This window comes from Geotrypetes seraphini, chromosome 2, assembly GCF_902459505.1.
Source record: "Geotrypetes seraphini chromosome 2, aGeoSer1.1, whole genome shotgun sequence".
Classification (NCBI taxonomy): Eukaryota; Metazoa; Chordata; class Amphibia; order Gymnophiona; family Dermophiidae; genus Geotrypetes; species Geotrypetes seraphini.
Window position 1 is genome coordinate 209,854,972 of NC_047085.1, and position 16,025 is coordinate 209,870,996.

A 16,025-nucleotide genomic window follows, 5' to 3' on the forward strand; every position below is an offset into this window, starting at 1 on the left:
TACAAGCACATAAACTCAAAAGTAACATCTTTGCTTGCTACATCTGAGATTCTTTCTAAGGTTTCAAGGCCTATAAAATTATATAACTTCACAACCCAAATATAGATTCTCCTTAATGAACCCTCATTCTTCTAAACAGCTAATATCGCGTTGCATCCAAAAGGCCTCGTTCTGACAAGTAGGCATATGCCTGCCAAACCTTCTTTGCATAAGAAGGCTTCTCAAATATCCTGTAGCCTTTGCGCTGTCAAATTTTATCTCACTGCAATAATCCTGTCCACACAGCGCTGACGTCAGAAAGTAGAGTGCATTTAGGTTGCACAGCAAATGTCCTTCTCTGTTTTCATTTCAGTTTAACAGGTTGAAAAAAAGAAGTTCTCTCCAACTCTTTGAACGTGGACTTTTCCCTAAGGTTAGTTGTCTGCTTAAGTACACTTATGTGTCTTAGTGATAGGTCAGTCTGGTTCATATTAGAGCTGTGGATGAGCAGATGTGGACTTGTGGAGCCCTTCTGACATCTGCCATAAATTCTGAATCAAAAACTGGCAAGTGGGCACCAGCCCAGAGCCCTATCCTTTAGCTCTGTCTTTGGAGGAAGCTAGCATAATGAGTGTATTCAGTAGTAAGTCTTCTAGAGTAAGCTCTTTGGCTAAAAAGTTTGACCCCAATGTTTTACAAAGCCAAGGCACCACAGATGGAGAAACCATAAGAAGATCTCATGGGAGCAGCACGGATACAAAAGTTGATGTTCTCAGCTGGAAAATTGACAGACTTTTGATTATACAGGAAACTGTCCTTCAGAAGCTGGACAAGGTGTCTCAGGAAGTTGATGAACTTGAAAAAGATATTAAAAAGGTTAAGGCAGAAAAAGCAAGCACAAGTACTATCAGTGAAACAGAAGTGAAAAAATGTACATCTGAAATGAGGAAACTTTGCTTAGACATGCCAAGTGCACTCATAGAAATAAGGAAACATGCCGAACATCAATCCAAGAGGCTGGATGGAGTGGAGCAAATAGTGATGGGTATTCAACAGCTTCTTAACTTTCTAGCAAAGAAGATGAAAACATCAAAAGCTCTAAAGCGTCTTTTTAAAAGCCAGGGAATTCCAAGGTCTGGCATAAAAAATGCTAACTTGAAGAATGATAAAAACAAAATATCTTTCAGGATACAGTCCTTGCCTCAGCCTCAGCCTCAGAAAGAAGATGTCCTAGTTAAGAGAGAGAATGAGAAGGTGAGTTTGCATTGCCTTCAGTCAGTGAAGTCTTATGTGTACTGTTTTCTTAAATGTGTGGTGTTTTCTTTAACATCATCCCAATGAGAATGTAATTGGATTTAATTAGTGATAACTATAGGATAAAATATGGAGTTGTATTACTGAGATGTGTTTTGCAAGGCATGATAATAAGAAACTGGACAAAAGATTCTATGGGGGCTTATTTTCAAAGAACACCAAAAGACGGCATAAACCGGCACTTAGATGTCTTACTAGTCAAAACATCCAAGCAGGCATTTTTGAAACTCACTTTTTAGACGTCTTTCTGGTCATTTTGTCTCCAGTGCATCTAAATCTTAAGAGGGCATGCTAGAGGCATGTTTTAGGTAAAATTAAGGCGGGCTTAGCTCTTGGATGTTTTATACTGATAATCAAACATTTTACAAATCGATAATGGCAAAAAAATTTGATGTCTAGTTGAACAAAACATCTAGCTGGGCCATTTTTGAAAAAACAAATGATAAGACATCTTCCTTGTTTTGAAAATGGACATTTTTTCCTCCCAGTTTTTGGACTTTTATCTCAAAATGTCCAAAGTAGGACTTAGACGTCCTATCAAACTTTCCCCTCCACATTAGGAGGATTATGATCTGCAATCTAATTTACAGACCTTTATATATATATATATATATATATATATATACACAGTGGTACCTTAGATTACGAGCATAATCCGTTCCAGGAGCATGCTCGTAATCCAAAATGCTCGTTTATCAAAGCGAGTTTCTCCATAGGAAATAATGGAAACTCGCTTTGATACGTTCCCACCCCGAGGCCAGGGTGCTGCTCCCCCCCCCCCCGCTCGCAAAATGTCCCCCCCCCGCGTGATCCGGCACCCCCTGTGAGAACAGGCACCCCCCGCCCGACCAACTTTAATTCACCCCGCCCCCCCATCTGGCACCGGCACGAAAACCGCTCCCCCCGCTCGCAAAGGGCCCCCCCCCGCTCGAATCGGCACCCCCCCACGAGAACAGGAACCTCTCGGCGAGAGGGAGAATTAGAAGGGCTTGAGCATGCGCAGATGCATGCTCAAAGCCGGCAGAGACAAGGAAGAAGATCTTCAAGCGGCACTGGCACTTGTGGGCTGCGTGCCGGTGCTAAAGGGGGGGTGAGTTAAAGTTGGTCGGGCGGGGGGTTCCTGTTCTTGCAGGGGGGGGTGCTGATTCGAGCGGGAGGGGGCCCTTTGCGAGCGGGGGGGAGCAATGCCGGTTATCGGGGGGTGCTCATAAATCGAGTCAACACTCGGTTTGCGAGACACGTTTTGCGAGAATGTTTTGCTCATCTTGCAAAACACTCGCACACCGGGTTACTCGCAAACCGAGGTTTGACTGTATATATACAGATCAATTTTTAAATTAAAACAAATTTATTCTGAAAACAAAATTGTCAGCAAATAGTAGGGTGATGCTGCCCTTCCTTGACTTGTATTATTGCTATCCATGGATAAATGCATCTGTAGTATGGCAGGTTGAAGGCTGGAGTCAACGAGCTCCGTTGACCTTACACAGCACCAGGCCGAGCGATCCCTGGAGTGGCCGTATTGGGAATGGAGACAAAAATAAACAGTCTGATCTGAAATCAAGTTTACTCCATCATTTATCCGGTTTTTTATCCTTTGTTTTATCTCTCCGTCATTTTACTCCATTATTTTATCCCTTTAGGTCATTAAGGTCAAAACAAAAGAGCTCATGCTAGTGCACTTGCACTGCTCCCAAACTCAGTTCAAAATACTTCAGCTTTGTGTCCAAACTTACCCCTCCCTTTTATAAAACCGTGGAGCGGTTTTTTTTTTTTTTTAAGTTCAGTAAGTTTTTATTAAGACTTTTACATAACACAAAAGTGAAAAAGAAAATACATGAGAATGATAACAAAGCATTGTATCAATACTTAGAATAATACATAACAAATACAAGAATCAATGCTACACTTCAGGTGATCAATAATATACAGGGTTAGATTCTTCACTTTCTTATTGATTATGGTACATTATTGTGGTATGTGCTCATTGCTTGACTGTATACAGACACTACTTCATTATATCAATATAAGATATTCGGATCTGTTTATTTCTCCCTTTTACTTTTCCCCCCTTCGTGGAGCGGTTTTTAGTGCTGGCCACGTTGGTAACAGCTCCGATGCTCATAGAATTCCTATAAGCGTCTGAGCTGTTACCGCCACAGCCGGTGTTAAAATCCATGTTACAGTTTAGTAAAAAGGGGGGGGGGGGGTGATGGTGGTTAATAAGTCCAAAAATCACAATGCTCAAATAAACAGCCATTCAAATACAGTTCCAAAACATTGCTGCTGCCTGCAAAATCTTTGGATATATAAATTCCTCCTTGGTTGCCCTTTCCAAGGCTTTCACAGACCAGCCCCCTTGGGCTAGCAGGGGTGTCAAAGTCCCTCCTCGAGGGCCGGAATCCAGTCGGGTTTTCAGGATTTCCCCAATGAATATGCATTGAAAGCAGTGCATGCAAATAGATCTCATGCAGATTCATTGGGGAAATCCTGAAAACCTGACTGGATTCTGGCCCTCGAGGACCGACTTTGACACCTGTGGGCTAAAGGGTTTGGCTCTTCTCTGAAGAGGTATGAGGCTTCTGGCTCCCTCTCAATTCTCTGGAGTCACATGGCCTCTTTCTAACATTTCTGATAATTCTTTTATAATCTCTCAATATCAGACAGCAGCAGTATTAGTAACTGTCTCAATCACCTCATTTGGTGTGCTATCACCAGCTGTTCACTGAATCCTAATTCAAGCTCTAGGTTCAGTGTGAAAGGATTATCCTCCCGATTAAATAGTAATCCCTCCCAAAATCCCCTCAGATGAGGTTTAAGTTACTCTCTCTTAGCACTACTCTCATAGCATAGCAGAAAGGAAAGGGTTACTAATACTCCCTCCCCCACACTGCAGCTTCTTCTGGCACATAACAGAAAATACTTCTTTAGGCTTGTTTGCGTTTACTTCCTTCCTTCAAACTAGCACTGCACTTAGCATAGCTTTAACAATGTGCTCCTTATATAGTATAAGGCAAAAAACTCCCATAGCAACACTTAATTAAATTCTAGAGGAAAATGTATTAATGTACTCATACTGTGTTAACTAAACAGCTCTCATGTATTTTCCCTTGGTTCCCATAACATTTCTGTCTCATCTCCTGTGCTAACAGAAACATTCTCTTCTTAATCCATACATTCTTCCACCACTGGCACTGCCTCACTTTCTCCTTATTCGGAAATCATTTCTACATCTTAGAACTTCTTCATATGGTTCCTAACTTATGTGGGTTCCTTAGCTTCATTGAGCCTCAGAGGTTCTATGGCCAAAATGTCTCCTCCATCCTTTCCCCCATGACTGGCTTTTGCCAAGGGTTTTAGCCAGCTGCCCTCTCCCTTCAGTTTCCAGTGCGTGGTGCAGCTACTGCTCTCTCTCTCCCACCTGTTTAATCAGGCTCACATTTGAAATAGGAGCTCTCATTGGCTGAGGCTCAGAGTGCTTGCCTGCTTGCCTTAGAACATTCTGCTCTAGCTTTGTTTGGGACACTTTCTCCACCCCACCCCTTCTCTTCTGCCTAACTAGAACAGGAGGTGTGTAATATGTGGATTGTTGCACCCTTGCAAGCTCCTCAAGCAAGGATAAATAAGCCTGCAGTGCAGAAATACTTTCCTTTTCTGCAGCCTTTGGCTTCAACTGATTAACACTGACCCTGGGTCTCTCTCCAGTGACAGGGCAGGTCTCTTTAGTCCCTTGCTGAAACTTATAGATTTTTTCTGATTTCAGGCTTTTCCCTGTCACAGTAGGCAAAGGATGAGGTTAGTGTGATGCATGTGTATAGAGGTTTTTCTTGCTCTTCGTCCTTCCTGCTCAGTTGGAATCCGCATCTGTGCATGGTAAACCTTTGTTGCAACTATGAAGGTTTCTCCTCTCTTTTAAAATCCCTTTCTGGTTCAGGCATTGCAATGCCTTAGTTTCTGGAACTTGGCCAGTAGATGTCACTGTTGAATACTAAACCAGTGCAGCATCAGCATCCCCCATCCCCAGCTGGACCAGGGAGTGGAAACCAAACCCGGTAATGAGTCTTAAGTCTTCAGCCCTGCTGAGCTATTGAGTTAGACCACAGTTGAAAATTTATGTTTGTATATAAATATGCAGTCATAGGAAATTTTGAGGTTCAACAATGTTTCTTATAAATTCATATTGGACTTCAGTGAATCTCTTAGGGCTGAATACAAACAGCCACTAAGCAATCGGCACCATCTTCATCAGTCCATTCATAACTTTTTTTGTATATCATTAAATGTTTTATATGAACTTAAATTGATTTAATATTGACTCATCTTATCTACAATATTACTTATCTCTAAATAAACAGGCAAACAGAAGAGCCTCTCACATTGAGATACAAGCAAAACAACAAGGAAAGACAAGAGGGGATGTCTTTACAACCAAAATAAGTCTTTATTAGAAACAGTAGGTCCTACTGTTTCTAATAAAGGCTTATTTTGATTGTAAAGACATCCCCTTTTTCTTTCCTTGTTGTTATGCTTATCCCTACAGAAACCATGGTGTTATTATCCATTTTGCCAGGGGAGTTGTTAATCCAACACGTCACATGTTTTGCAGAAAGACTTTATCGAGGAACCCCTGCTAAAACAGAAAAGAATAAATTTTCACTACTCAGATACTAACTCCCAACCCTTATTACCTTACTACCATTGTTTATTACCTGTTTTAATACATCACACCCGTTCATCCCCAGCTCTTCTGTAAAGTGGAAAAGGCAAGGTAAATCCCTCAGTGTCTTATAACATACTCCTTCCATCAGCTGATTTTACCAACCCAATCAAAAACCACTGGTTTAAAAAGTTGGTTTCAGAAGTGATGTCCACTCTATCTCTAAATTCAATCCCGAAGGGGTCACCGTATTTACCGCAACCTATAGATCCAGGACTGTTCTCTATAATTTAACACTTTCTCTATATTACCACCATCCCTCCCGACTTCTATTATATCAATTATACGCCATTTAATATCCCCATCCTGATGGCCCTTCTCCTTCCAGTGTTGTACTAAAGGGGCTTGTAAATTTTCAGTATTAATCTTTGATTTATGTTCACTCAATCTTAATTTAATAGGTCGACAAGTTCATCCCACATAAACTACGTAATTGACAGGGGTATACAATAACATACAGTATATTGATGGCATTGCGTGTAGTGTTTTGCATAGATTTAATTATCTACCCCATACCTGGGTCCCTCCACTCTCTGCCACAAATTGTCCACTCACACCACTGGCACCAATCACCAGGTTGATGACTTCCTTCCACCCTGTTTTGTCCTGGTTTGGCAAATTTTTGTCCACTAAATAATTCACCCGTCATACGTGCTCTAGAGCAGTGTTTTACAACCTTTTTACACCTATGGACCGGCAGAAATAAAAGAATTATTCTGTGGACCGGCATCGGGCTAAGTCGTGGGCCAGACCCTGCCCATCTCTACCCAATGTCCACCCCAGACCCTGACCCCATAATAGTACTAATTGCACCTTGCACGTCCCTTGCCTCATCTGGAAGCCTTCCCTCTGACATTGCAATGCCAGAGAGAAGGCTTCTGGTTCAGGCGCAGGATGCCCGTAGGAGCCACTGCCCGTGGCTTTGTGCACTGAATCAGTTAGGAAGAAGGAGCTGGCTCGAAGATAACGCCACATCGATCGCACCATGGACCGGCGGTTGAAGAACACTGTTTTGGGCCTGATGCACATGCTGGCCCTGTGGACCGGCAGGAAATTTCTGTGGACCGGTGGTTGAAGAACACTGCTCTAGAGTACGCCATCGTTGGGGAAATCAGCGAAACAGGGATATAGTTGCAATATTGGCCCGTGTGTTTTCATAATTTTAACAAACAAAACAATTTTAACAAAATTTGCCAAACGAGGACAAAACATGGAGGGGGAGGGGGGGGGAGAAAGGACTGATGTGGAGTATGGCAGTTCGGCTGGGAAAGGTCTGTGGGCACCGTGTCTGCATTATCTATTGACTCAGTTTGTGGGTTTTCTATTAGGTTCATTGTATAATTAATAGTAGTAGTAGTAGTGTTAAATTCTGCTATTGTGTGAGGAAGAAGCTGCTGTGTAAGAAGCTAGGGTTGTAATTAGGGAGGATAGAGCAAAGAAATTGGCTATGCTTGAACTTGCTTGCAAAGCTTCTCGGTTTGTTATTCAGTTAGAGTGTGTGCACAATTTGGGTACATGACTAAAACTGCATACACAATTTTTAGCACTTTGTATAAAATTTAGGACCCAATGCTATACTGTATAGTCTGCCTAAAAAATTGGTACTGACCAGTGCGGTGCTAACCATGATTCTATAAAAGTTAGGTGTACTGTATAGAATTACACTTAGCCTGCCTAAGTGGACTTAGGTATTGCTAGGTGTCCTAACTTTAGGCGCATCCACTTCCCTGAATACCTGTGCCTAACCCCCCCCACCCCCCCGTTACTAAATCATAGTATGGTTTTTAGTGCCGGCCACGGCGGTAACAGCTCTGACACTCATCAGTGACGCGGCAGAGGAAAGGCCCCGGCGTGGAAGGCTGCAAAGCAGCCCATTCAGAGCGTTGCTACCGCTGCTCTTTTAGGAGGCCTTGGAGGTACAGTATGTCAGTCTCCCAGTGGGAGGGTCAGTGGGGTTCTGCTGCACAGGGGATGGGAAGGAGGAATAGAAAGATGCTGCACAAGGGGATGGGTGAGAGGGGAGAAAAGATGCTGCACACAAGTGTGGGGGGGGAGAAAGTGCTGCTGCTGGCGAATCGGGCAGCACTAGTGTCAAGGATGGAGTCGGGGAGTGTCAGGGACTTTTGGGAGGGGCTTCGGGGGTCGATGTTAACTAGGGCTTATTTTTGGGGTAGGGCTTATATTAGGAGCACCTTTAAAAATCATGCTAGGGCTTATTTTTGGGATAGGTCTTATTTTCGGGAAAACACGGTAGCAGTAGTAGATACAATATTTAAACCTGAGACTTGTCTTGAGGCCATTATTAGCCTCTGTCAACCAACATTTTTGTCTTGTCATGGTGCTGTAATAAGAGCAGTGTCTCGCCAACTTTGCGAAGTCACAGCACACTAAACTGGTTGCTGTGGCTCGAGGGCATCCGGAAGTGCGTGGACATAGGCTCAATGATATCACACGCATGCATGACATCATAACGTCGACGTCCACGCATGCGCCAAGGCCCTCCAGATGGGGCCTTGAGCCGCCAGTGGGGGGTGCTGGAAGGGAAGAGGCATGGAGAGGTGTCGGGGAGAAGGAGAGGCCCTGGCGTTGGCTGACTGCCTAAAGGATGTGCCTCTCGCCAGGAGAGGCACACCTGAAGGCAGTCAGCTGGCGCCTCTCCTCTTCCACGGTGTCTCGTGGCACACCTGGAATCTCAGCAGCACACAGTTTGCAATACACTGAAGTAGAGAAAGCCAAATGATAGTGTATAGTGCACAGTCCAAAGTCTCAAACCTAGTCATGCTAGCACAATTTCAAAGGGGCTTTGCTAGCAGAATACCTTTCTTATCTGGGAAAGAGGGGGTTGTTAATAATTAGTTATTGATCTATTTTGAAAAGTTAGAAATAAATAAAAGATTTGCAATGATGAACTTATAATGAATCAGAAATAGTAGAAGGAGAGGAAGAAACTAAAAGTGGGAACTACAACAAAAGTGGCATCTGTGGCTCAGTGTAGTTCCTGTAGATGTCAGTATAACATTATAAATTGTATCTCAGACTGGTTATCAGAATAAGGTCTGACTTACTAAGGCTTTTCTCCAACATGTCCTTTGGTGCAGTAAGAATGTTTAGCACAGGGAAAATCCTTGGCAACACCACTGTGCTAAAAGATAGCATAGTAGGCATGCAAAATTAAGGTAATAACCTGAATTTTAAATTGCTCCTAATGTAGTAAAAAAACCCAAACCAAAGCACATTAAATTTTAGCATTTTTTTTCCTTGTCTCATAATGCTGTATCTTTACTCCAGCTCAGGGATGGAGTACAGATGTGCTGCAGGTGTACAAGGGTTATGGAAAGTGACGTGCAGGATTTCCCCTAGAGGACTTGTAGCCCAAGTGGGCCCAGTTTCCACCCCCAAGAAGTTATCTGATTCAAGGCACTTCTGGTCCCCTGAACTAGGGCACACCTGACCCAGCCTCCTTGGCACAGGGAAGCAATGGACCAGTGAACCTCTAATGTTGATAGACCCCCTTCCACCATCCCAGAGCCAATTAAACTTACCTAACCTGGGGAGATGTCTGTGGACCAGATAACCTGGGAGAGGGGTGATCCAAAAATTTTGCAGATAGAGGTAGGTTTCAGGGATAAAGGTTGGAGTCGTGAGAAGCATAGCCTGCTAGTCTTTTTTTTTTTTTTTTTGTCTTTCCTCTGAGTTCCTAAGTCACACCCAGCTCACACAATGACAGGAAAGAAGACATTTTACTTGCGAAGCAGCAAAGAGCGGCAGGTTACTACTGCAGTGTGTGTTGGCTGTTAATGCACACTTTGGGCCTGATTCTATATAGTCCTCCTAAAAACAAAATCAGTCCTGACTAGTGCTGCGCTGAGCATGATTCTGTAAAAGTTAGGCGCACTGTATAAAATCACGCTTAAGTGGTCTTAGGCCTAACTGTAGGCACACCCAATTTAGGCCAGAGTTTTTTGTGCCTAAATACCTGCACCTTAGTTAGGCGTCTAACGGCGGCTAATTCACAAAAAGGCACCTAACTCAAAAACACCCCCATTGATCTGCCCCCTAACCACACCCACTTTTAGGTGGGAGCTTTGGACTAGGCGCCTACTTTTTACAGAATCGCGCTTTTCGAGTTAGGTGCCTAACTTTCAATTAAGTCCAATTAAAATCAATTATGAGTTGATAAGTGCCAATTATCAGCACCAATTAAGCCTATTAAGTTAGGCACGTCTATATAGGTGCCTAACTTTAGGTGGACTATATAGAATTTGCCAGTTAACACCTTAGGACTCTGCATGGTCTTAGTCTACTGCCAAAGGAGTAAAAGTTTATTTTAGTGCATATGTTAGAAAAACTGTGTGCCGAAGCTTAGTGCCCACGTATAGCATCAAGGCCTCAGAACTTGGAATAGACTTCCTGAGTCAGTAAGCGATTGGGACTTGTATACTGCCTTTCTGTAGTTATACAACCCCCCTCAAAGTGGCTTACATACAGGTACTTCAAGCATTTTCCCTCTCTGTCCCGGTGGGCTCACAGTCTAGCTAATGTACCTGGGACAGTGGAAGATTAAGTGGCTTGCCCAGGGTCACAGGGAGCAGCGTGAGGTTTGAACCCACAACCTCAGGGTGCTGAGGCTGTAGCGCTAAACTGCGCCACACTCTATCTCTGGTTGTATTTAAATCTAGGCTAAAAGCCCACCTTTTTGAGGTTTCTTTTAACTCCTAACTCCTAGTCACTTGTTCATTACCCATGGCTGTTTTAATCATTCCCGCCGTAAGTAATTCCTTATTTGTACTGTTTGTCTGTCTTGATTAGTTTGTAAGCTCTATCAAGCAAAGATTGCTTCTTACAAGTTTAGTGTACGGTGCTATAGAAATGATAAGTAGTAGTAGCTGTAGCTCAGTGTCTCGTAATCTTTCTCAAGCTGGGGTACACTAAACCCAGTGTCCGTGGCTCAAGACACCCAGAGGTGCGTGACATCATCACCTCAATATCAGCGCATGCGCAAAAGCCCTTCAAACGCCCTTCGTGAGAAGCACGTCCTGTAGGCAGTCAGCCTCCCCAGTACCGTGCCGTGGAACACCTGAAATCTCAGGAGGCACAGTGGTGTGCCATGGCACACAGTTTGTGATATACTGCTGCAGCTTAAGGGAAAAGGTTTAGCAAATCAAGGCCTAAGGCCGCTGTGGGCCTTGTCCTATCTGACTAGAAATTATGATTACCGAGGCGAGAGCAGGAGTGTACCGACAATTAGGTGGCAAATAAAAAAGTGATTATACTCTGTGGAATTTATAACAGCAGCCTCAAAATAAAGTCAGCAATCCAACAATTTTATCTAGAAGCTCAGTTAATTGCATATAGTATAATAGAAGGAGCTTCAGATATACAAAGAGCAGTTGTGTTGAGAGGTTTTTCTACTGTCAGAAGTAGAAGAGTGAATTTCTTGTGCAGTGTAGTAGGAATCGCTTACCGACCAAGAATGCAAAGTACCAGCTATTTAAAAAAAATGACTTCTGTAAGCATATGCAACAAAACAACTCAATTTCCAAAGGGTTTAAGCTACTGACTGAGAGTTAGGCTCCTAAATTGCTAAACAAGCAAGAACACCCCTGTCCCTGAAAGAAATACCCCCAATCGGACAATCAGACCCCTTCTCTAGACAAAAACAGCCTTCACAAGAAGCCCCCCCTCCCCCCTAAGCATCGATTTAAGCGTCTCACAATATTTCCATATCATTCAGAACATGGCAGCTCATATCCTGTCTAAAGCTAGTAGATTTGACTAGATCACATCTTTGTTCATTCAGCATCACCGGTTACCCGTCACCTCTTGCATTGCTTTCAAGATTCTCTCATTCTCATAAGGTCATTCACTCTAATGCCTCCTCATACCTATCATAAGAACATAAGAATAGCCTTACTGGGTCAGACCAATGGTTCATCTAGTCCAGTATCCTTTCTTCAGGGTGGCCAATCCAAGTTACAAGTATCTGACAACAATCCAGATAGTAGCAACGTTCCATGCTACTGATCTAGGGCAAACAGTGGCTTCCCCCATATCTGTCTCAATAACAGACTATGGACATTTCCTCCAAGTACTTGTCCAAACCTTTTTTTACCTTTTTTAAAACCAGCTACATTAACTGCTCTTACCACATTCTGTGGTAGTGCATTCCAGACTTAACTATTCTCTGAGTGAAAAAAATATTTCCTATTGTTGGTTTTAAAAGGATTTCCCTGTAACTTCATCGAGTGTCCCTTAGTCTTTGTAATTTTTGACAGAGTAAAATATTGATCCACTTGTACCAATTCTACACCACTCAGGATTTTGTAGAATTTAATCATATCTCTCCTCAGCCATCTCTTTAGAGCCCTAACCTCTTTAGTCTTTCCTCATATGAGAGGAGATCCATCTCCTTTATCATCTCGGTCACTCTTCTTTTAAACTTTTCTAGTTCCACTATATCTTTTTTGAGGTTATGCGACCAGAATTGAATGCAATATTGAAGGTGAGGTCACACAATGGAGTGATACAGAGGCATTATAACATCCTTAGTCCCTTTCTAAAAATTCCTAGCATCTTGTTTGCTTTTTTGGCCACCACCACACATTGGATGGAAAGTTCCAGCATATTGTCTACAATGACACCTAGATTGTTTTCTTGGGTGCTGACCCCCCCCAAGGTAGACTCTAGCACCTGGTAACTGTAATTTGTGTGTGTTATTCTTCCCAATGTGCATCAGTTTTCATTTGTCCACATTAAATTTTATTTGCCATTTGGATGCCCAGTCTTCCAATTTTCTAAGGTCTGAAGTCTTCACAGTCTGCATGCGTTTTAACAACTTTGAACAGTTTAGTGTCATCTGCAAATTTAATCACCTCACTCATCAATTTACAGATTTATAAATAAGTTAAATAGCACCGTTCGCAGTACAGATCCCTGTGGCACTTCACTATTTACCCTCCTACATTGAGAAAAATGGCCATTTAACGGTAGCCTTTGTTTTCTGTCTGATAACCAATTCTTTATCCACAACTGAACATTGCCTCCTATCCATTGATTCTTTAATGTTCTCAAGAGCCTCTCATGAGGAACTTTGTGAAAAGCTTTCTGAAATCTAGAACACTACATCAACCAGCTCACTTTTATCCACATTTATTCACACCCTCATAGAAGTCAAGCAAATTAGTGAGGCAAGATCTCCCTTGGCTGAACCCATTCCAATTCTGTCCCATTAAATCATGTTTGTCTGTCCTTGTTGATTCAATGTTATTCCCCACCAAGAACTCTTAGATCCCTTAATGACTTATGTCTTCAGATTCCTCCTTAGCAACTGTCATGCTATCAACAGGAAGCCTGAAGTCATGATGCCATTGTACAGAGCCATGGTGAGACCTCATCTGGAATACTGTGTGCAATTCTGGAAGCCACATTACCGTAAAGATGTGCTCAGAATTGAATCGGTTCAGCGGATGGCCACCAGGATGGTCTTGGGGCTAAAGGGTCTCCCGTACGAAGAAAGACTGAGCAAATTGCAGCTCTACACTCTCGAAGAGCATAGGGAGAGGGGAGACATGATTGAGACATTTAAGTACATCACAGGACGGGTCGAGGTGGAAGATGATATCTTTCTTCTCAAGGGACCCTCGACCACAAGAGGACATCCGCTCAAACTCAGGGGAGGGAAGTTTCGTGGAGACGCCAGGAAGTACTTCTTCACGGAGAGAGTGATTGAGCATTGGAACAAGCTTCTAGTGCAGGTGGTCGAGGTACGCGGCATCCCAGACTTCAAGAACAAATGGGATACCTATGTGGGATCCCTACGAGGATGCCAAGGGATAGGGTCACTAGGGTATGGACTTGAATGAGCGGGTCAGTAGAGTGACAGTATAATTTCAATTATACTTTAGGGGGTCAGTAGACTTAAGAGGGTGGGTAAATAGTGTGGGCAGACTTGATGGGCTGTAGCCCTTATCTGCCGTCATTTTTCTATGTTTCTAATCTACAAGAAGTAGCACTTCCTTTTGCACTGTGCCCTCATTGTGGAATTCACTCCCCCCCAAAAAAAACTGTAGCTGTAACCATCCTATAAAAGAGGTTTTTCTTGAAAACATATTTATTTGAAAAAGCTTTTAATCTTCAACCACATATGGCCTCCCTCCCTGGGATCTACTGACTTCTGCGAGTCTCTTTGTCTAAAGTTCGTGCTGTTAGTCACTAATCCTGTTGCTCTACTCTGATATCTTTCAGTCTCCTATATTCTTTCCTGCCATTAAATGGCTTTGACTTTTCCCAATTTGATTTTATTGTGAACAGCTCTGTTATTTTCTTAATGAAGAATGGTATATGGGAATGGGGCTTGTATATGCATTCAAAGCAGTTTACATATATACAAGTACTGTACTAATTTTGTTCCTGGGACAATGGAGAATTAAGTGACTTCCCCAGGTTCACAAGGAACTGCACTGGGATTTGAACCCTCAACCTCTGGATATAGAGACAGCAGCTCTACCAGTAGGCCACACCTCACCAAGAGAAAAAAAAAGCCATAAACACCTGCTTTAATTATAGTTATTTGGGTTTTTCCACTATTCTTCTTCTAAAACTAAAACAATTTGGGGTGAATTGAGTCCCAGGTTTTATCATTAAAACTCTATACCCTACTTATGACACACAGGTCCTAAACTAGGTTACAATAAACTATAATTCCCATACAATTACACAATAAAAACAAAATAAGTAAACCCAAATCTAAACAAGTTTATAGGGTTCTGCTTTAATCTGCTCATGCCACCATAACCTCTTAAAATTAAACTGTGTGCTCGGAAAAATATTGAATTCATTAAGGAAATGCTAGTTGTGCATTTTAATGAAATGCTATTTTCCTTTGTTTGCATTTTTCAATAAGCATGTGAGACTATGTGTTTACTGTAGTTGATGTATTAATGTATTGCATTAACAGGCCATCAAGGATCAGAAAGCTAAGGATAAAAATGAGGAGTCATCTTTAGAATTTAAGGAAACAAAGATTTTGACGAAGAAAAAGCTACCTGGTTCAACAGGTAAGAACTTGGAATTCTAATATTAAAGCAGCATACTTGAAGAAGGACATGGTACTACTCGAAAGGGTCCAGAGAAGAGCGACTAAAATGGTTAAAGAGCTGGAGGAGTTGTCGTACAGTGAGAGATTAGAGAAACTGGGCCTCTTCTCCCTTGAAAAGAGGAGACTGAGAGGGAACATGATCGAAACATTCAAGATAATGAAGGGAATAGACATAGTAGATAGAGACAGGTTGTTCACCCTCTACAAAATAAAGAGAACGAGAGGGCACTCTCTAAAGTTAAAAGGGGATAGATTCCGTACAAACGTAAGGAAGTTCTTCTTCACCCAGAGAGTGGTGGAAAACTGGTACGTTCTTGCGAAGGCTGTTATAGGGGAAACACCCTCCAGGGATTCAAGATAGAGAATGACACGGTGACAAAATTTGTCACTGTTCCCGTCCCCGCGGATAACCGCGGGAAATAATCCCTTGTCATTTTCTAGTGTCTATTTCAACCTCAGTCCTTCTACCCCAGCATTCTTCAAAGCAAAGCTTGAGGGTCAGTGATTGTGGCCATTCAAACTCTGATTCTTCCCTCTCTCCTTAAAGAATGACATGAAGATGGTTTCCCGCGGTTATCCGCGGGGACGGGAACGGTGATGAATTTTGTCACCGTGTCATTCTCTAATTCAAGACAAAGTTAGACAAGTTCCTGCTGAACCAGAACGTATGCAGGTAAGGCTAGACTCAGTTAGGGCACTGGTCTTTGACCTAAGGGCCGCCGCGGGAGCGGACTGCTAGACACGATGAACCTCTGGTCTGACCCGGCAGCGGCAATTCTTATGTTTTTATAAGGAGTTCTTCATTATACTGTATTTAAATTGAATGCTTTGGGGGAATTCTTCAAGAGGCGCTAACCAATTTACCCCCTTTTACAAAGCCTCACTAACAGCTGCCGTGCAGCAAAAGCCCCAAAGCCC

At 42.7% G+C, this 16,025-nt stretch overlaps 1 protein-coding gene across 5 annotated transcripts in view; it reads left to right on the top strand.

Moving 5' to 3' along the window:
- MYLK4 (myosin light chain kinase family member 4) overlaps positions 1 to 16,025 on the top strand; it is a 175,864-nt gene that overhangs the window by 86,968 nt on the left and 72,871 nt on the right. For 3 of the 5 annotated variants that reach the window (XM_033934850.1, XM_033934852.1, XM_033934851.1), the window contains exon 3: positions 14,967 to 15,066. In XM_033934850.1, the coding sequence (XP_033790741.1) occupies positions 14,967 to 15,066 (100 nt within the window). Of the gene's footprint in view, positions 1 to 327; positions 1,234 to 14,966; positions 15,067 to 16,025 lie in introns of those variants that run through there. The other 2 variants (XR_004538448.1, XM_033934849.1) reach the window with 1 other exon arrangement.